Below are 21,311 nucleotides of genomic sequence, written 5' to 3'. Positions count from 1 at the left end.
CATGTCCCACATTAGGCTCCCTGCATGGAGCCTGCTTCTCTCTCTGCTTGTGTCTCTGCCTCTCTGTCTCTATAAGTGCTATCCAAGAATATGTGCCTGGAGGTTGCAAAGGGCAAGAAGCAGAATAAAAGATTTCTTGGAAGATGTATTTGAAGTGCATCTCGAAGAATGACTACAATTTAACAAGTGCAGATGAGGAAATAAGGGCAAATGTACAAACACAAATTATGAACAGAAATGTAGTTAAAAAAAAAAAAAAAAAAGAAAGGTCCCATTTTCTAGGATGGAGTGAGGATAGAAGATTCCCAAGTTGGTGTCTGGCTTGAATAGTAATCCCTAGTTCTTCAGTATTCTTACATAGAACAGTTCTTTTGGGAATGAATTTAAGAAGCCCATGAACATTTTCCTTTGGTTTTTACTTTATTAAAAGCTATGCAGGCCAATGGCATTCTGAACAACAGATGCTCAATTGGGGCACTTCTTAAATGCAACTATTATCATCCATACAGGGCATGTAATGAATGTGTTTATCTGTCTCAATTTCCATTTTCAATTTACCCTTAGGTGACTCTATCTTCTCACTCTCACTAATTGAGGGTATGAAGCAAGGGTTACACCGATGAAATAGGATTAAATCGTCTAAAAGCACGGATGAAGAAGTTTCTTCATTCAATTGCCAACACATTACCTGGCCAAGGACGTGGGTTTCAGTTCCTCTCTCACTAGGTGAATCATCGGGCAAGTCATCTTTCAGAGTTTAGATTCCTCATCTATAAATGGTGATAACAGTGTCTGCTTTATTTATCTCATAGCTTATAATGGGGTTCGAAATGGACAGTGTGGGGGTACCTGGGTGGCTCAGTGTTTGAGCATCTGCCTTTGGCTCAGGTCATGCATGATCCCAGGGTCCTGGGACTGAGTTCCGCATCGGGCTCCCCATAGGGAGCCTGCTTCTCCCTCTGCCTATGTCTCTGCCCCTCTCTCTCTGTGTCTCTCACGAATAAATAAATGAAATCTTAACAACAACAACAAAAGGACTGTGTATGAGGCGTATATATATTTTTTTTCTTCTAAGGACAATAATTGCCATTGCCAAATTGTACTTGTTTGGGTGAAAAAAAAATACACATAGATCCCAAAACATGAATGCAACTCCTTTTGTATTGGTCTTTGTCCATAAGCTTATCTTTTCATAATAGGGAAAAAACTCCAACATTTTTCAATATTGCTATAGTCTGTCACTTTTTAATTATATTGTTTATAAAATATTTCATGGAGTACATATGCCATAATTTAGCAGTTTCCATTCATGTTAGGATTCTAACAGTCCGTTTATTTGCATGCTTCCATCCACACCACCTCCAGGTCAGAGCTGTCTGCCTTTGTCATTCTCTGGCTCTGAAACCTTCAAGGCTGTCCCCCACCTCCCACACTGCCCTCACAGAAGGAGCCGGCCTGGGTGTGCAACCTGGCCCCACCCTATCTAATCCCAAACAGACACTGCAAAATCCAGCCCAATACATCTAATTGCCTCATAAATGTCTCTTTGTCTATTCTTATTCCTTTTTAATCCCCTCCTGAAATAATGTTTTTTTGTTTTTTTTTTTATTTAAACAAATCACTGATCGAGGTCCATCCAGCTCAATTCCCAGCTTCTCCAAAAAATTTTTTCTTCAATTCTAGCCTTCCGTAATGCTCTGTACTTTTGGATTACTTGCTTAATCACAAAATGACTAATTTTTAACAATTTTATGTGTGTTTGAGCCACCACCCTATTGTAATTTTCTTGACTCTTCTTTTGTATTTTTATAGCATCTAACATAGTGACACTGAATGAATCATTTTTAATTCCCACACTGTTCCCAGCCTTGTGTTATGGATGCCAAATATGAAAAATAACTGCAGTCTGAGGCACTGTAATCACTTATGAGGCATACAAAAAAAAGGTGGCCTTTTATCTTTTCTTAATACTCCAAAGCCTGACACAAACCAAAAAATCTTTCTCTATGTCTACCTAGGCTTTCTGAGCCCATTGGTTCGAAAACAAGTTATTCAGTATACATGCAAATGTGAGCATTGCTTAGAACAGCAGAAAACCAAAAGGCAATCTGAAGCTCCAATAAATAGAATGGTTAAATAAGATATGAGATAATGGATTATGTAATTGTTAGAAAACGAGAACGCTTTATAAGTACTGACATGGAATATTCAAGATATAATCTCTAAGACATCCAAGTCTGTTTTCATGGACAAAATAAAAGGTACAAAACAGTTTTCATTGTATGCTACAATTACTCCATCCATGATCTCACACTAGTTGGGAAAGACCTAAGAATCTGTTGACGTTGGTTGCTTTCATGTAGGGAAACAGGAGGCCTGGGGTAGGGAGGGCAGACTTCACTGTTTAACTTCTTGCTTTGAACTGTGTTACTGTATTATCTTATTTTTTTAATATAAAATTAAAAGGTATCACTAAATATATTTATGTGAGGCTGTGGGGTCAAGATTTTTAAAGTCACATGCTTCATTTATCATTTTAAGATTTACAAGACAGCTGTGGTTTGAAACATCCACTCTAAATTTTTTAACTCCTTTTACTTTTAACCGTATTTTTAATCATTAGTTTTTATCATTTTGTTAATACTTCTTCCAGCTATTTAGTGCCCAATGCCTTTAACATGATGATTGTGTATGATTTGGGGCTACTATTCGCTGGTTGCTACCTCTCGATCTTTCCATGGCAACATTTCCAGAATCCTTAGGCTCTGGTTCTACAGAAAGTGAAGTGCTGCCCTCTGCTGGCTCACATGACACTGACAACTGGAAATTTTCTCATGACGTTGGAAACACTGCTTAGTGAAGATGAACGTTGTCATCAGTACCTCCTATAGGTACCTACCTACTTCTTCCTTCAAAATCGGTGTACTGATTAAATATATTTCTTTAGAATCTAAACAATTTCTCATATTTAGGGTTGTCTCCCAAATAAAGAAAATCAGATTGAGAGGAAAAGAATAGCACTGCCTGGTTTGGCTAGGAAAATTCTGATCTCAAACAAATCATTTAATCTCTGGTCTACAGATTAATCTGAGAACACAAAATAAGACTTTTAGAAGTCATTAATTCCCGAGGTGCCTGAGTGGCTCAACGAGTTAAGCCTCCAACCTTCATTTTGGTTTAGATCTTGATCTAGGGTCTTGAGTTCAAGACTTTTCATTGCATTCCACACTTTGGTGTGGAGACTACTTAAAAACAAAAGCTGCCCTCACCTACTTACCTGCAACACTCCTTTTTTATGGAAGACCCTTTACTCCAGTAGGGAGTAATATCCAAATACAATGATATCCAATATACAAGTAATAATACAAGTAATGATATCCAATATACAAGTAATCCAAATACAATGATATCCAATATACTGATATCCAAATACAAGTAAAATGTCCCAATCAGTCCTCACCTCCACACAAGCCAGGCTTATGAATCACAGCTTTGGAATCAATTACCTGTACAACCTCCTTCCCATGACATAGTGCTACTGAAAAATCATTATCAAAAACACAAAACAAGCTATCAGGGCACCTGAGTGGCTCAATTGGTTAAGCAAATGCCTTTGGCTCAGTCATTACAGGGTCCTGGGATCAAGGCCCATGTGGGGCTCCTTGCTCAATGGGGAGTCTGTTTCTCCCTCTGCCCCTCCCCACTGCTTGTGCTCTCTCAAAAAAATTTAGGGGTGCCTCGGGGCACCTGGGTGGCTAGTTGAGCATCTTCCTTTGGCTAAGGTTGTGATCCCAGGGTTCTGGAATCGAATCCTACATCAGGCTCCCCATAGGGAGCCTGCTTCTCCCTCCGCCTGTCTCTGCCTATCATGAATAAATAAAATCTTTAAAAAAATTAGGGGCACCTGGATGGCTCAGTTAAGCATCTGCTTTTGGCTCAGTGACCGATCCTGGAGTCCTGGGATGGAGCCCCACAACAGGCTCCCTACTCAGCAGGGTCTGCTTCTCCCTCAGCCGCTCCCCCTGCTTACGTGTGTGTTTTTTTTTAAAGATTTTTATTTATTCTTGAGAGACACAGAGAGGCAGAGACATAGGCAGAGGGATAAGCAGGCTCCACACAGGGAGCCTGATGTGGGACTTGATCCTGGGACTCCAGGATTATGCCCTGTGGGCTGAAGGCAGGCACTTAACCGCTGAGCCACCCAAGCATCCCTGCTTGTGCTTCTTCATCAAATAAAACCTTTAGAAAAAAAAATATGGGAGATACCTGGGTGGCTCAGTCAGTTGGGCATCTGCCTTTGGCTCAGGTCATGATCCTAGAGTCCTGGGATCAGGCCCATCATTGGGCTTTCTGCTCAGTGGTAAGCCTCTTCCTCCTACTTGTGCTCTGAGATAAAAAAATCTTAAAACAGATTTCTCCCTTTACAGTAAACAAGGCATGATGTTTAATTTTCAAGATTTGCCTTAACAAATGGTTAATTTTTAACAAACTTTGGGAATCCTTCCTTTACTTCCCTCCTTTGGGCTTTGGTGTCCCTTAGTGAGGTCACACACCCCATTCCATACTGTATTGCTCTCAGGTAGGATTTTTATTTTTTTTAAAAGACTTTTATTCATGAGAGATAGAGGCAGAGAGAAAAGCAGGCTCCATGCAGGGATCCCCACGCGGGACTCCATCCTGGGTCTCCAGGATTACAACCTGGGCTGAAGACGGCGCTAAACCGCTGAGCCACCTGAGCTGCCCTCAAGTAGGATTTTTAATTGTGTGGTTTTTCAGTATGGAGAAACACTCAACTTGAAGATCCTATATAACTACAAATTACTTCAGTCATTGGGCCATCTATTTCCAGCCAACGAAGGACATTCACTGTGGCCAGTAGGGTCTTACACATTTTACATGTATAGACCCATTTTTCATCATTAAGGTACTCCCTAATATTCCCATCAAGGAAAACCAGCCCAGGTTATTACTCCTTGCAAAAAGCCCAAGGTCTGAACCATTGCAAATCTACAGGACTAAAAATCTAGTTGAAATTCTGAATCCACAGTTTCTACAAGTGAAGTTCATCTAATTTCTATTTAAAACAAATATGAGGGCAGCCCGGGTGGCTCAGCAGTTTAGCGCCGCTTTCAGCTCAGGGTGTGATCCTGAGACCCGGGATGGAGTCCCGCGTGGGGATCCCTGCATGGAGCCTGCTTTTCCCTCTGCCTCTATCTCTCATGAATAAATAAAATCTTAAAAAAATAAAACAAATGGGAAATTTGCAATACTATGGTAAAAGCAATATTCCTGTACACTGGGCAGTCCCGGTGGCACAGTGGTTTAGCGCTGCCTGCAGCCCAGGGTGTGATCCTGGAGACTCTGGATCGAGTCCCACATCAGGCTCTCTGCCATGGTGCCTGCTTCTCCCTCTGCCTGTGTCTCTGCGTCTCTATGAATAAAAAAATCTTAAAAAAAATCCCTGTACACTGACAGCAGAAAACATATGAAGATTGAGTCCATTTCTATTTATCCATTCATAAAATCTCAACAACTATCTGAATTCATAGTATTTAGAAAGTTATTTGTCCTCCCTTTTGGGCTAAATACAAAAATGCTAACCCAAATTTATATTTTTTGTGAATTATATATCCATTGAATTTCTTCCTTCATAATGGAATATAAAAACTACCCTATGTAAGAGTCAAGAGCCAAGGGTTGTCTTTTAAGCTTTTATTTAAGGACAATGATCTACGATGTAATTTTAGATCTTATTAAAAGCAGCCACGTCCATGGACTGCACATAGTCCTCAAAAGCAGTGATCCGCTCCTCCAGCATATCTGTTCCAACTTTATCATCTTCCACTACACACTGTATTTGAAGTTTTTTAATTCCATATCCCACTGGAACTAGTTTAGCTGAAAAGAACGTTAAGAAAAATTTTAGTTAGCAAAGCCCTATTGATTGGCAACATTTTAACTGTGCAACTTCCAGATGTCACTTTCAAAAAGCAAAGATTGAACTCACAAGAGCCCCAGACCAAGCCATCTGCCTGAATGCTTCGGACGCACTCCTCTAATTTTGCCATATCTGTCTCATCGTCCCAAGGTTTCACATCTAGTAATATGGAAGACTTGGCAACAAGTGCAGGTTCTAAAAAAAAGGTAAAAAGGTACAACCAACATTATTCAGACACCCAGTGAGGTTTTTTCACTTTAGTTGAAGACACCCTTAAAATCTTAATGTTTTTTAATGGATCATCTCAAAACTTAATGGATCATCCCAAACAAAACTACAGAATACAACTTATGTTTGTTACTCATATGCCCACTTTCCGTTGTGCTAAGAAAGAGGTGTTTAATTGCATAACAGTTTCTTTCCCACAGAGGAATGCCACAACTGCTACTGTAAGAACAGCTGCAGACCAGTAGCTGTGGAAGTTTTATGAAAAACTACGTACACAGATTTTTAAATACTGAACTAGTCAACGATGCGGAGGCAATTACTTTGGGAATCAAGCTTCAAAAGATTACTCAATTATGAAATGAAATTAAAGCAGCACAAATTTAAAAAAAAAATGACCTACTTTTGGCTTTCTTTGACTCATACTGTGCAAGGCGTTCCTCTCTTAGCCTCTTTGCTTCTTCACTTTCCTATAAAGAAAAATAGAGTATGTTTCACAAAGACAGTTGTTCCTCAGCTTTAAGCTAATGAATCCATCACAACAAAGACCAGTTTTATCAGAAAAAGCAAATCCATCAGGAGCTCAGCCGAAAGATGGTGATTTGATTTTATTCATCATATAACCAGTGAGAATTTTTATAAGTCAAGTAATGAAGTGGGTGAAACCAGAATTCAAATCCAGGCAATTTCACCACAGAGCCTATGATTAAGCTCATCGATCTACACACCAACTTATGCCATACCTCCTCGTCATCAGATCCGAAGAGATCAATATCATCATCGTCTTTACTATCTGTAGCTCCACTTCCTGTGGTGTCTTCCACATTAGCAGGGCCATACTTGCCCAAAGCTTTCTTCACTCCTGGAAGGCTTGGGGAAAAAAACAAAACAAAACTTAAGTTCAACCACCACTACCCTGGTAAACTCTCAGACAGTACACGAGAACTTGTTTCCATCACTATCCAAAGAGCCCATAGGTACTAAGAATTTGCCCGTAAACACTCCCAGGTAAATACTGTTGTGCGTTTAACTCCTCACCCAACAAACATTAGCAGCATGTGAGACATTACGTTCGATACTCACTATGATTTACTCTTTCAGTATGAGTATTTCTGTTTGAGATTAAGTATGCTCAGTTCCATTCTTAGTGAACTGGAGTCCACTTCCCCAAACTTCCACCCTTGTTGGCAGTTTCAGAAGAATGGCCAAGGACTGAATCAATGAGCCACCCCTCTCACCCCGGACGCGGGCCCCCCGGGTCAGGGTCCGGGCACAGTGTCAGGGCAGTGTGGGGAAAAGTTGAATTGCTGTGGTCCAGGTTCTACGTGTTCTGTGAAAAAATGCAGGACTTCAGTCTCTCGGCCTTCTCAAGTCCCAGAGCCAGTTCAGCTTACATCACCCCAACAAAACTCACGTAGCCTGGGTCCAATTTTGTCACGTGAAAGATCCTGACCTGAAGCTTAGGAAGCCTCCTGTCCTTCAGGTGAACACACAGGTCACTTTACCTGGCCTTTTCCTTCTCGTAAGACTTGATGTGATTGTACCAACGCAGGGCATGATACAAGTCGGCAGGCGGGGGGCCGGAGACTGCTTCAAACACGGCCACGTCCGCTTGTGACGGCACGTACCTGCGGGGAGGCAAGTCACACACGCCCTGAGGGGAGGGGCTACAGCCACCCGCACGAAAATGACACACGCCACGGCCACCAAGCTGAGCGCTGGGAGCTGGCCCATTTGCTACTGGGCAACCTAAGGTGATTTATTCTCGACGCTAAACTCAGGATCGGGGGCCATGTGTTTGGTTTTCCGCCCTCTCCCGAGGAATCCCTGCCACGTCGTGGACCTCAGAGCTCGCATCTCTGACGGAGACCTACGGGCTTACGTCCACGGGCCGAGGGAAGACGCGGAAAAGGTGGCGGAATCCAGTCAACGCAAAGAAGGCGCCCTTGGAAGCCCTCGGCCCCCAGCGGCGCCCGAGGCCGCGCCACGTGGCCGGCCCAGCCCGGCTCCAGCCCGGGCCCGTCCTCACCCCTCGATGTAGCTCTTGTCCGCTAGGTAGTCGTTGAGCACCTGGAGGCCGGCGGGGCTTTTCAGGTCTCCGAAACCCATAGCGTCTGCGGCTCCAAGAACCGGGCGGCAGCGAAGGAAGAGAAGAGGGGAGGCACCCGGCGCCCAGCGCTAAGAGGGAGGAGAGGAAAAAAGGGCCGCAAAAGGCCGGAAAACGCCTTATATAGAGACGGAGGCGTTTCCCTCTGCCGCACGGGGTCAAAGGTTAAGGGTCAACGTCCTCTAATAGCCTCATTCCTCCACGTAAAACTCGGAAGCTCCGCATTGAACGGCGCACAAATTATCCAGCGGCCTTTCTTTGTGTTTAAAAATAAGCTAATAAAAAGAGTATTCCTTAAACTAGTACCTCCGCGGCTCCGGAACACTACAGGAACCGCCCCTCGAAGCGCCGGAGGTGACCGAAGACGCTCGGCCTCAGGCGCCCGACCACTTCCGGCGGAACTGCGGTTCCCAACCGTCTCTCCCGCCTCCCGCCTCCGGCCTCCGCCCCGCCCCCCCGTCCGGCTGCCGGAAATTGCCCAACTCGCGCTAAGCGGGAAATTCTCGAATCTGAGGTTTCTGGTCCCTCCTGGCTTCCCGTTCTCCAGGGCCGGCGGGCGGTTTGCCGAGGACGCCATGTTGAATAAGCAATCGGGCCTCTGAGGGGGCTGGGAAGGTGCGGCGGTTCTGCAGAGCGGCTTTGGCGGCTCCGCCGAGAAGGTGAGGTCGTGGTTGCGGGAGAAGGCTGAGGTGCCTCTTGCCACAGGAGTTGACTTCTTGACGAGACGGTTTCTTGTAGGCCAGGCGGCGACTCCTACTCTTGTCCTTGACTGGGCGCCGCGTCCCAGCCCGCCTCCTCCGGGACCCCCCGGGGCCGGCAGGTGAGCGCCGTTGGCCGCGGTCTCTGGTCTCTTGGGGCGGAAGGCAGGTGGAGAGCCTGGGGGCCCTGGGACCGCGGGCGCGGAGGCAGGCGTGGGAGTGACCTTCGTTCTGCAAGGGAGACGCAGGACGTTCCCGGGAGAGGACTTCTGTCAACTGACTTAGGCCTCAAGGCAGCGGTTTCCCAAGTTGACACACACAATCCAGCACCTTGGCCGCCGTTGCCTTAGCAGCCGTCCATGCGTCTGGGGATTTTTTTTTTTTTTCATTTTTGTCCATTGAGTTATTTGGGCAGTTATTTTTTTATTCCTTTCCCTGGTGGGGAAACTGAGGAAAATGATATTTAAAAACTTTGCCCAAGGTCGCACTGCAGATGACCTAGCTACGTTGTTCAGCCGTGTGGGGCTCTAACATGTACCGTAAGACCGTGGATTAGACCCGGCTCTGCTCCAGAATGATGGGAGAGCATTGAAAATGTGAACTGTTTCTTTTTTTTTTTTTTTTTAAAGATTTTATTTATTCATGAGAGACACACAGAGAGAGAGATTGAGGCAGAGACACAGGCAGAGGGAGAAACAGGCTCCATGCAAGGAGCCCGACGTGGGACTCGATCCCAGGTCCCCAGGATCATACCCTGGGCTGCAGGCGGTGCTATTTGCTGCCCCTGTGAACTGTTTCTGATGAATAAACATGAATAAAACATCCAAGTTGTTTCGTTAGGGAACGTTCTCCACCCCCCCACCCCCCCCACCGAACGGCATGGTGCAGGGTGTTATGAGGCTGTCAGAGGCCTGCGCTTTTTCAGGAAAGTGGAAATTTCTGGCAGAGATTTGAGATATAACTCATATAGCAGACAGTTATTTTACGTCTGTTATAAATTAGAAATGAGTCCACGAAGAAGAAGAAAATGGATGATATGCCTGGAGAGTAGGTTAGGAAATTTAAGATGGGCTGATGAAGGAAAGTTTTGGAAAACTGTCATCTATTGGGGTAATGCACTCTTCCGTTTGATGCTGGATTTTCAAGAGACAACCTAATTCTGGTTGATTTCCTAACTAAAGTGGGCAATACCTTTTTCCTGTATTGGAGACAAAATAATAAAGTGTTTACATTGTTGTATGAAATATTGATCGATTTTCAGTTTCTCATTACTCTAATTCAGCAAACTCAGATTTACCTTTATATCATCGACAGAATTTAGTAAGGCGGATGGTACTCATTTTGGAACTTGGTGGTAAGATTATTTGATGGTTATTTTTACAAGGGCTAGGTCTTCAGAAAAGGGAAATGACCAAATTGCACCATTTCTTTTCAAGGAGCTTACACTTTAGTAGGTACTAAAATTGGTTACTAATCTATAATTTAGTAGGTGGAATAATAAAGCTATATGCACAATGTGGGCTGTACGCAAAGGGGGAGTACCAAAGAAGAGGACTTTGATTTCAGTGGCTAGTACTGTCTGAATTGAATTCAGATTTAGTTGACATTTATTGCACTCCTACTAATAACACAGCCTAGGAATTATTATTTTTTTCTTATCTATAGGTGAGGAAGCAGAAACTCTGATTTACCAAAAAAATTACTCAGTAGTGGGTGTTAGAATTCATGTGTGCAAATTCAGTATTACAAGTTCTGAATTAATGAATTTTATGAATTAACTAAAGTGAATTAATGAAGTTTTTAATTATACCTTTTCTATAATAGGTATGTGAAACTTCATGCTTAAAAGTTAGATATAGGTACTATCTTCTACTCTTTTGACCTTTGAAAGTCATTATGTTGATAAATTATGATCACATTTCCATTTTTAGAAGTTTCAAGTGAAAAATTATAATTTAGTTGCTTAGCCCATTTGATCAAGTGAGTGGACAAAAAAAGTTCAGTACTTAGCCCTTATGATCAAGTGAATGTATAAAAACTGTTCAGATAACTTTGCTTTCTGCTTATGTATATCTTTAATTGGTGTTACATAATTCACTCCAATTTCTTCTAGTAATTCAACAAACTTTTATTATGGGAGACCATCCTATGCTTTGTAGGATGTTTTGCAGCACCCTGGCCTCTACCCTCTAGATGCTATAGTACCTTTCCCCTAGTTGTGACCATAGTGGGTCCCAATGTTGCCAGATGTTCCCTGGGAAACAAAACTGTCCCTGGTTTGAGAACCACTGTTTTAGAGCTTACTGTGTACCAGCCTTGGAAATAGGCACTGAAGACAGAAATATTCAAGAAGTCCATAATAGAGAGGGTAGAACAGACATATAATTGCAAATCTATAAGATAAATGTATTAAGCACAGAAAATGGCACTCCACACATTTAAAAGGCTGGTATTTGTGAGCCAGCTCAGAATCTCAAGAGCAGTTAGTGTGGATAGCTGCTTAGAGCACAGAATGTTAGGATGAGTATTTGTAGGAAATGAAGGCAGAAAGGTAGGTATTATTTTACATAGTATTAGTCGTAAGCTCACTGTAATTCTTAGAATTTATCTTAGTATAGAGTAGTGTTTTACATTTGATCATTTGTTGATAAAGAAAACAACACAAAACTGTCGTTTACATAGATTTATATACTAGTTGCTCCTTCATAGCTCCTTAACATTGTACAAGTCAGTTAATCTCTCTGGAACTGAATATTCTCATCTCTAGAATTTGAGGGAAAACATAAGGACCAATTAAATGACGTGTGGGAAGTGTTTAAAACTTAGGAGTTATTACCAAAAAGTTTGTAATTAGGGTTTTATTTTTTCCTATGATAATAAAACTCTTTTTCATTTTATTCTTAGCAATATGTTAAGGATACCTCTAAGAAGGGCCTTAGTAGGCCTTTCTAAGTCTCCTAAAGGATGTGGTGAGTATTTTATTTTTTTATTTGCATGTATAGTTACTGTCTTTGTAAATTGATTGGTTTATCGGAATGTTTCTTGAAAGTTTTTCTAGACCTAAACTCTAACTTGTTTTAAGTAAAATAGAAACAAATGGTCTTAGTTGAATAGAATTTTTTTTTTTTTTTTTTAAGATTTATGTATTTTAGAGAGAGCACACAAGCAGGGGGAGGAGGGGCAGAAGGAGAGACTGTCTCAAGCAGACTCCCTCACAGAGCAGGGAGCCTGATGGAGGGCTTGATCTCACAACCCTGAGATCATGACCAGAGCCAAAATCAAGAGTAGGCTGCTTAACTGACTGAGCTACCCAGGCACTGCTAGAGTAATTTTTAAAATAGAACTAAACAGTTTATAGAAGGTGTCATGGAATAGAAAGTAGTAGAAACTGCCTATCAGTGCCAGAATGGAAAAAGCAGTCCTGCTGCTTTTGAAAAGTGGTATTCCCTTGAACATATTTTTAGTAGTATTAAAAGTTTCAGCTTAAACTACCACTAAAAGTGGATAGCCATATTCTATCTGGTATTCAGGACTGGAAAAGTTTTGTCTAATTCAGTATTTTACAGGTTTACATTTTTAGGCTTGTAGATTATAGAATTAATCCATTATCTTCTGCTATAATAAACTTAACTCTGTTAATTTATTTCTCATATCAATACTTTTGATGGTCAGTTCGAACAACTGCTACAACAGCAAGCAACTTAATTGAAGTATTTGTTGATGGTCAGTCTGTCATGGTGGAACCAGGAACTACCGTCCTCCAAGTAGGCATATGTTCTTACTCTTTATTTTTGCGTATGTTCTGGTTTTTAAAAGAATACCAGTTTATTTCTTTTATGCTGCTTACATCTAAAGTTTTTAAGATCCTTGATAAATGCTCATAATACAATTATAGATAGTAAAATTATATGAAATTTTTATAATTATATAAAATTACCTTAAAATAAGTTGGATTTAAAATCTTGGCATTTCAAAGTGAGCTATCATTTATCTGTTTCTGACTTTCATAGTGAATTATACGTTATTTTATTTCAGTTCTACCTTCCAAGTAAATACCTATTAGAAATTTGAAGTTACCAAAAATAAATTATAAGTTAATATAGGTAAGTTTTGGGAAAAGATAATCTTTGTTGTGAACCTGCTTGATGCTTTTCACTTTATGTAACTTTGCAGTTTTTAGTAATATTTCTTGGAATGTGTCCTACAAAGCAGGTAAATGGAGGGTAGTCCGTTATTTTTTTTTCCCTCCAGGTTTTATTTATTTATTTGAGAGAGAGAGCATGCACAAGCCAGGAGAAGAGGGAGAGGGAGAAGCGGATTCCCTGCTGAGCAGGGAGCCCACTGTGGGGCTCTATCCCAGGACTCTGGGATCATGACCTGAGCTGAAGGCAGATGCTTAACCAGCTGAGCCACCCAGGCACCCCGAGGATAGTTTGTCCTTAAATTCATGCCCTGAATATGTAATTTATCCAGATTCCTTCAGAACTAACAATTGGTCATGGAGAAGTGATGTTTCATTCTATCTGTAAACTGTCAAAAGCTAAAATGCTCTTATTCGTGTTAGCAGTCACTTCTAGACTGTCTGCCAGGCACAGAGACATGTAAGCAATAAGCACATATGTTCAGGGTTTGGTGGAGAGTATTTTTGCCAGGTAGAGGAGGTGATAGAGATGTTAGGGGTATCTCAGGTGATCACTGAAGATATTTTAAAGGATAAGTGTTTGTCTTTGGACAAAGAAGCTTCAAATAGTTTGGCATCTTTGGAACATAAGGTGTATGTAGAAGATGAGATAACAGGAAATCAAATTACTCTGATAGAGAGATCCAGTCATGAAAGAAGATATATGTCATGCTAAAGAGCTTATAGTTTGACCCATCAATAGGTATCATGGCAGTTAAGTAGTAGTATAATGACTGTAGAGGATGTTGGTTTGGAGAATAACAAGATTGGTGTGAGGGACAAAGGAGTATCTTGTGCTAGTAGAGCAGAAAATGAAAGGCCTAAAATAGTAACAGTGGGAATGAAAATGAGAGGATAGATAGAGGGAGAGTGAGATGTAGACAGACAGACCTTTAGAAACAATGAGGACCAGGGGGATTTTTGTGGTTTCTGGCTTTGTTAGCTTTTTTGGGGATATATCATAGGAGACAGAAATAGGTTGAATTTTAACTGTCTAGAGCATACACATATGCATGCCTATTTAAGTCTAAAGCTTGGAGAAGTGGCAAGTGGTTAGAGCTCAAATAAGGGGTTAGATATAATCATCATCTGCAATGTGAGCTAGTATGAAAGTTAGGAAAGATCTTGCTTCTTACTTATTATACACTCTGTATCTAGCACACAGCAAGACTCCATACATTTTTGCTAAGTAGTTAAAACATTGGAAATTGAGGAAGTTGCTTTAGAGCCAGGGCTAAAGATGGGAGAACTAACCCCAGGGGAAATTTGAATAGGCTTCAAGAAGGAGGAGTGATAATTAGGAGAGCTGGACTAATCCCCCATACCTGGCATATGTGAACTGAGAAGAGCTTCAACCACAGTGGAAATAGGAGTCCTCAGATAGGGTATATGGAGCCAAATATAGAAGCAGATCATAGCCAGCTAGACAGTGTGAGATGGAATCTAATCCAAAGGAGGAAAGCGAAGGAAGTCCAAGTATGAAACCAACCACTGGGAAAGAGTTTGAAGGGATGTCTTTGTGGACAGTGGTTCAGAGTGGAAATAGTCAGACCTTCAGCACAGTCTGAGAGGTTGGTTCATTCAGTTTCTTCCGCAAAAGGTTTGTGGAAGAGGCAGCTTCAGAGCAGACGGGTAGGAGAAATCAAGACCAAAGAAGGAGGGAAATCTCTTCAGGGACGAAGAATGGATGAAGCTATAGATATTTATAAACAGTAATAAAGTAGGTGGGGATGACCTTTTCTTTTTTTCTTTTGTGTTTTAGACAAGGATGAGGTCAGGTTATTCTAATGCAAAAAATTTTTTCTTTGTCTTCTAGGCTTGTGAGAAGGTTGGCATGCAGATTCCTCGATTCTGTTATCATGAAAGACTGTCTATTGCTGGAAACTGCAGGATGTGCCTGGTTGAAATTGAGAAAGCTCCTAAGGTACTTGATACCTAAAATTCCATACCATGCAGTAGAAGGTAGAAAACCTTAAATCTTGCAGCAAACTTTATTTATTACCAATGTTGTAGTGGAGAAACCTAGCCCCGTTTAATTGTATCTATACATTTATTTTTTGTTTGTATGCAATTGCGTCTGTTCATTTCAAAGCTGGAAATGCATTGATGAAAGTGCTTTATAAATGCAAGCACTGTATAACTAACAGATTTAGAAATTAAAGGTGATTTCTTATAGCTCCAGTATTTCCAAATGGCTATGTGACACACAGCTAAGATGCAGAGTTGCCAAGCAGCACATTGAAAGTGCCATTCCATTTTCACTAGAGAAAGGGATTGCAGTGAAGAGGTTCACTTTCAGTTTAATTTCATTTTGTCTCATACAGTTTTAATTTAGTACCTGCTAATCAAAACAGTTATTTATTTTTTAAGATTGTATTTATTTATTCATGGAGACACAGAAAGAGAGAGGCAGAGACACAGGCAGAGAGATAAGCAGGCTTCATGCAGGGAGCCTGATGTGGGACTCCATCCTGGTACTCCAGGATCACACCCTGAGCCGAAGGCAGACACACTTAACTGCTGAGCCATCCAGGAGTCCTGAGAATAGAATTTAGAAGTATGATGTCTTATTTTTTTCTAAGTGAAATATAAAGTGTCAGATTATCATATTGTGAATATGAAAACTGAAAAATAGAGTCTTCAAAAGTACTGTTCTTTGCTTCTTTTCAAATGTATGATTTAATGTTTTTATATATTGGATTGCTTATAATTATAAGTAAATATAAGTACTTAAAGGTTTTTTTATTGAAATTCCAGGTTGTAGCTGCTTGTGCCATGCCAGTAATGAAAGGTTGGAATATCCTAACAAACTCAGAGAAATCTAAGAAAGCCAGGTACTTTAATGTTACTTAGCATAATAACTTTTCTTACAGCGGGAAATTGCTCATTTCAGAATTTAGACCTCCCATAGATGAAAAATTCAGTAAAAAGCTCTGAAAAAGTTGGCAGGTTGGGCTCATAGGAGCATTGGAAATAGGTACACAGTAAGGAGGTTAAGCCAGGTGTTCATGGTTTTGAGCCTAGAATGGAATTAGCCTAACAGCTCTTAATTTAGTAACTTTTTCAACTTGTGATGAATAATGAATCTGGGGTTTATTGAACTGAGATTATTTCAGTAACATTACTATATTGTATAGGCACTGATTATATTTGTTTTTGCTGTGCATTTGTTTTTATTTTGAATTAACGTGAATGATTTCTGAAGACCATTCAGCAACTTTGGGTAATTTTGTATTGTTAACAGTCATAATTTTCTATGTTCTGTAATGATATTTTATTCCTAGACTTACATAAACATTTTTTTAGATTGTGTCTAATACTAGAATGATGGTTGCATTGGCATTTCTGATAATAAATGCAAGCTTAATACTATATGAAAGGATGATACAATATCATTTTACATATTAAAATTTTCCATACAGAGAAGGTGTGATGGAGTTCTTGTTAGCAAATCACCCACTGGACTGTCCTATTTGTGACCAGGGAGGTGAATGTGATCTGCAGGTATGTCGTCTAACTTCATGAATCTTTTTTGGTTGTCTCCAGTTTTGATTTCACTAGCAGCATTAGATTAACTCTCTCAATCTACTTAAGGACCAATCCATGATGTTTGGAAGTGATAGGAGCCGATTTTTAGAGGGAAAACGTGCTGTGGAGGACAAGAACATTGGACCATTGGTAAAGACCATTATGACTAGATGTATACAGTGTACTCGCTGCATCAGGTAATGATTTTCCTTCTCTCTTCTGGAATATCATTCACATACTTAATATTCACAAATTTGATAACAACAATAGAAAAAATGGCAACTTTTTGGTGGGAGAAGAGGCATGTTTTTAATGTTTCCTGCATAAGTAAATAAAATGAATTGATCACTTTCAATAAATATCAATTTGCATTGAATTTACAAATCAAAAGCTGTAAGCATTAACTCTGATAACTTGTTGAGCTATATACGTTATTTGTGCAATTTTCTGTATGTGTGTTACACTGCAATTAATTAACATACAAACATTTATTGAACTCTCTTTTATTCAAAGACTGTTTACCTTTGAAAATATACTTGTGTGTTTTTAGTGTTTTGAAAATCATTATCTCTTTGTGATCATAGATAGGAAAGGAGGTAATTTTGCTGGATTTGACCATTTGACAGTACATTTTTACCTTGCAGGTTTGCAAGTGAGATTGCAGGAGTAGATGATTTGGGAACAACAGGCAGAGGAAATGATATGCAGGTTGGCACGTACATTGAAAAGATGTTCATGTCTGAACTGTCTGGCAATATCATTGACATCTGCCCTGTAGGTGCCCTGACCTCTAAGCCCTATGCTTTTACTGCCCGCCCCTGGGAAACAAGGTATTCATTGTTGCATTTTTTTGATAATTTGTTTTTTGTCCTTTAATTGACCATTGTTCAAAAAAATTTAAGATTCATGTCCTTCCTGTATTCTGATTGTTTTGGTCTGCTAAGTTTTTATGTATTTAAGTACAGTCCTCTTACTGGAAGGTAAGTAGATAGATTGAAGGACAGGGTGAACCCGTGTAAATTAATTAGAGTTTTCTTGGAAATTAATTCCCAAGTACTTAACCACACAATTATTTTATTCACTTGATCTTTCAAAGAGTAAAATGAGCTTGATTTTTAAAAGATAGTCTCTTCATTGTATGTTTTCAACCATGTGCAGATATATTTTAGTCAGTTCCTATTATTAGACATTTAGTTTGTTTCTGTATAGTTGTAAATCTATGATAAAAATTGTTATTGTGGTGCCAGGTAGCTCAGTCAGTTAAGCATCCAACTCTTAGCTTTGGCTCAAGGTTTGTGAGACCAAGCCCCACATCCGGCTCTGCGCTCAGCACAGAGTGCTTCAAATTTTCTCTCCCTCTCCCTAGCTTTCTCTCTCTGTCTCACTCTCCCCTCCCCCCACCCCATCTCAAATAAATGAATAAAATCTTTAAAAAAAAAAAAATTGTTAAAAACGTTCTTACATATCTCTGATTTATTTTATTTTATTTATTTGACAGAGAGTGAGTGCACAAGCAGGGAGAGTGGCAGGCAGAGGCAGAGGGAGAGGGAGAAGCAGGCTCCCTGCAAAACAAGGAGCTCAATGGGGGGCTCCATCCCTGGACCCTGATCCAGGGACCCTGGACCCTGGCCTGGGATGATGACCTGAGCCAAAGGCAGACGCTTAACTGACTGAGCCACCCAGGAGTCCCTATATCTCTGATTCTTCTTACTAAACTGAGAAGTGGAGTAGGTAGTTGCAATGAGTTTGAATATTTTTAAGGTCCGAGAAATACATCACTAAATTACCCTCCTGTTTTTAAACTTCCACTGGAGTATATGAGAATATCTTAGAATTCTAGGTTTTAAACCACGTATTTATGTATATTAAAGGATTATGGGGATGGGGCACAGTATGTACCTGAGATTTTTTTTTTTTTTTTTAAGATTTTATTTATTCATGAGAATACACAGAGAAGAGAGAGAGAGGCAGAGACAAAGGCAGAGGGAGAAGCAGGCTCCATGCAGGGAGCCCGACGGACTCATCCAGGGTCTCCAGGATCAGGCCCTGGGGCTGAAGGTGGCGCTAAACAGCTGAGCCACCTGGGCTACCCGTAGCTGAGATGTTTAAGTAGAGATTTTTCTCTTTTTCTTTTTAAGACCCCCATAATGCAAGCAGAAAAGAACTTCCATCTCTATAGCTTACCCTAGCCTGATAGAACCTGTTCAAGGTGGGAGGGAAGGGGATGAGAACAGGCCCCAAGCCACACTACCCTACCACTGATTTCCACCCTTCTTACTTGAAGTTCAGTAGTTTTGCCCTGCATAAAAGCTTCTCATTGTGGCGTATGCCTTTGGTAACTTCCAAAGTGCTGAATTGGTTGTTTTTGTTAATTTAGTCCAGCTTTAGTTTTGCTTTTTTGTAGGAAGGATTTGCCAGGCTTTTTAATCAGTTATACCAGAAATCTTACTCTCTTGTTACTTATTTTGATAGTCATATTTCCCAGATTTGGCCATTTGGAACCCTTAACATTGGCTTTTGTTTTGTTTGTTTTTTGTTTTTGTTTTTGTTTTTAAGATTTTATTTATTTATTCATGAGAGACACAGAGAAAGAGAGGCAGAGATACAAGCAGAGGGAGAAGCAGGCTCCATGTAGGGAGACCGACATGGGACTCGATCCCAGGTCTCCAGGATCACACCCTGGGCTGAAGGCAGGCACTAAACCATTGAGCCACCCAGGGACCCCCACCATTGGCTTTTGTATCAGAGAACAGTCTCTAAAGCTTTATTTATTTTTTTAAAATTTTATTTATTTATAAGAGAGAGAACATTAGTGTGCACAAGTGATTGCAGGGAGAAGCAGAGGGAGAGCAGATCTGCACACACTACCCTGAGATCATGACCTGAGTCAAAATCAGCAGTCAGATACCCAAACAACCGAGCCACCCAGAAGACCCTAAAGCTTTTATTTTTACAGTAGAAATTTGTGTGAGGTAGTCAAAGATGAGGATATTTTTTTAATTGCAATTTCTCCAGGTCCCATTATTTTTAGAAATTCAAAAAACCAAGTCATTGTAAAATTTTTTTTTTTTGATAAATCAGGTGACAGAAACTTTGTTCTTATTGCCAAAATCAGCATACTAAATCTATGTGTTTATTTTCTCAGAAAGACGGAATCCATTGATGTCATGGATGCGGTTGGAAGTAATATTGTGGTAAGCACAAGAACAGGAGAGGTGATGAGGATTTTGCCAAGAATGCATGAGGACATTAATGAAGAGTGGATCTCTGATAAAACCAGGTATATGCTGCATTGTTTTCCTTAACTTTTGTGATTGATTTAAAGTGTATTTTATGGTAATTTTCACTTTAAAATACTGTTTTAATAATTGCAAATTAGTTAATAAATGTAGACTACTGAAATCTGGACTGTTTATATGGAGAATTGGACAAAACTGACATTCATATTGCAGGCTTTCATATTAACTTTGACAAATACCATTTTTCCTCCCAGATGGAAAAATTGAAGTGGGTTAAGATATTTAATCTGTTCCAGTTTGTTCATTGGAAAAAGGCACTCGAGTTTGCACATCATAATTTTGATAAAATATTGCGATATTCAAATTTTTTAAATAAAAATGATTTGGCTTCTTCAGCTATCAGATTTTTTTGTGTTGTGATCTTAAGGTTATTCAGGTAGCTGAAGACAAATCACTTTTTAGATGATGTTTTAGTTTTAGATGATCAAAAAATATTCTTTAAAAAACTTGGGAGTAATTATTTGTGTCCAAATATTTGTCAGTTTATTTGACATTTTAACAGGTATTATATTTAAATAATATTCTTTTAGACTTTAAACTTGAAAACTATAAGTTGCCTCTTCAGCAGGATTCCACAAATGGTGTAATTTCTGTTATCTAGATTTGCCTATGATGGGCTAAAACGTCAAAGACTTACTGAGCCGATGGTCAGAAACGAAAAGGGGCTTTTAACCTATACCACCTGGGAGGATGCACTCTCTCGTGTAGCTGGAATGGTAAAAAATTGAAATACAGAGTATACATTATTTGTGATTTTCAAGGAATATCTTTGTAGCAAAGAGGGGGATATGTGTCTCTTCACTTCTTTCCTCTTATCAAGATTGCCTTCCATTTAATAAACATTTATTTTTATGTCTGAACCATATGCCAGACAGACATCATGCTAGAAATAGGGATGTAGAGACCACTAACACATGGTCCCCTTCTTCCCACAATCTTGTAGTAGGGAAAGATGCATAGTCAAGTATCATGTGCTACTATGGGGAATCGTGCAGGAAGTGATGTCTGAGAGAGCATTGGGAGGGGTGCCTAACCAGGCTAGCATGTCAGAGATGTCTTTCTACATAAGGTGACTCAGACAAAGTCTAAGAATGAATGTAAACTTGTCAGCAAAAATGTAGGGAATGGCTTTCTTTCTTTTTTTTTTTTTTTTTTAAGATTTTATTTATTTATTTATTCATGAGAGACACACAGAGAAAGAGAGACAGAAGGAGAAGCAGGTCCCATGCAGGGAGCCCGACATGGGACTCCATCCCGGGTCTCCAGGATCACATCCCGGGCTGAAGGCGGCGCTAAACTGCTGAGCCACCCGGGTTGCCCAGGAATGGCTTTCTAG

The 21,311-nt window shown here is 40.2% G+C and overlaps 2 protein-coding genes and 2 non-coding genes across 5 annotated transcripts in view; 1 reads left to right on the top strand and 3 right to left on the bottom strand.

Moving 5' to 3' along the window:
• Nucleotides 1-5,697: 5,697 nt before the first annotated feature.
• On the bottom strand, nucleotides 5,698-8,594 carry EEF1B2 (eukaryotic translation elongation factor 1 beta 2). Its single transcript, XM_041737288.1, has 7 exons — nucleotides 8,577-8,594; nucleotides 8,193-8,341; nucleotides 7,669-7,791; nucleotides 6,907-7,033; nucleotides 6,567-6,633; nucleotides 6,008-6,133; nucleotides 5,698-5,898 (listed from the first exon to the last, which is right to left on the bottom strand). Exons 2-7 carry the CDS (start codon nucleotides 8,270-8,272, stop codon nucleotides 5,744-5,746), a joined length of 678 nt encoding a protein of 225 aa, XP_041593222.1. The 5' UTR covers nucleotides 8,273-8,341; nucleotides 8,577-8,594; the 3' UTR covers nucleotides 5,698-5,743.
• Nucleotides 6,287-6,419, bottom strand: LOC121480863. Its single transcript, XR_005985126.1, has one exon. It is a non-coding gene; the product is annotated as a small nucleolar RNA SNORA41 (small nucleolar RNA).
• On the bottom strand, nucleotides 6,713-6,790 carry LOC121480862. Its single transcript, XR_005985125.1, has one exon. It is a non-coding gene; the product is annotated as a small nucleolar RNA SNORD51 (small nucleolar RNA).
• Nucleotides 8,595-8,790: 196 nt separating the features above from the next.
• The window catches only part of NDUFS1 (NADH:ubiquinone oxidoreductase core subunit S1), a 33,692-nt gene continuing 21,171 nt past the window's right edge, over nucleotides 8,791-21,311 (top strand). Inside the window, exons 1-11 of one of the 2 annotated variants that reach the window (XM_041737284.1) lie at nucleotides 8,868-8,929; nucleotides 9,009-9,090; nucleotides 11,873-11,937; nucleotides 12,641-12,732; nucleotides 14,965-15,072; nucleotides 15,906-15,982; nucleotides 16,571-16,652; nucleotides 16,743-16,873; nucleotides 17,321-17,506; nucleotides 19,822-19,956; nucleotides 20,577-20,691. In XM_041737284.1, the coding sequence (XP_041593218.1) occupies nucleotides 11,877-11,937; nucleotides 12,641-12,732; nucleotides 14,965-15,072; nucleotides 15,906-15,982; nucleotides 16,571-16,652; nucleotides 16,743-16,873; nucleotides 17,321-17,506; nucleotides 19,822-19,956; nucleotides 20,577-20,691 (987 nt within the window). In that variant the 5' untranslated portion in view covers nucleotides 8,868-8,929; nucleotides 9,009-9,090; nucleotides 11,873-11,876. Of the gene's footprint in view, nucleotides 8,930-9,008; nucleotides 9,091-11,872; nucleotides 11,938-12,640; nucleotides 12,733-14,964; nucleotides 15,073-15,905; nucleotides 15,983-16,570; nucleotides 16,653-16,742; nucleotides 16,874-17,320; nucleotides 17,507-19,821; nucleotides 19,957-20,576; nucleotides 20,692-21,311 lie in introns of both variants that reach the window. The other variant, XM_041737283.1, reaches the window with a different exon arrangement.

Source organism: Vulpes lagopus, chromosome 22 (assembly GCF_018345385.1).
Source record: "Vulpes lagopus strain Blue_001 chromosome 22, ASM1834538v1, whole genome shotgun sequence".
Taxonomy (NCBI): Eukaryota; Metazoa; Chordata; class Mammalia; order Carnivora; family Canidae; genus Vulpes; species Vulpes lagopus.
The sequence above is the reverse complement of the archived record's forward strand: the minus strand, read 5'-3'. Positions and strand labels throughout refer to the sequence as shown.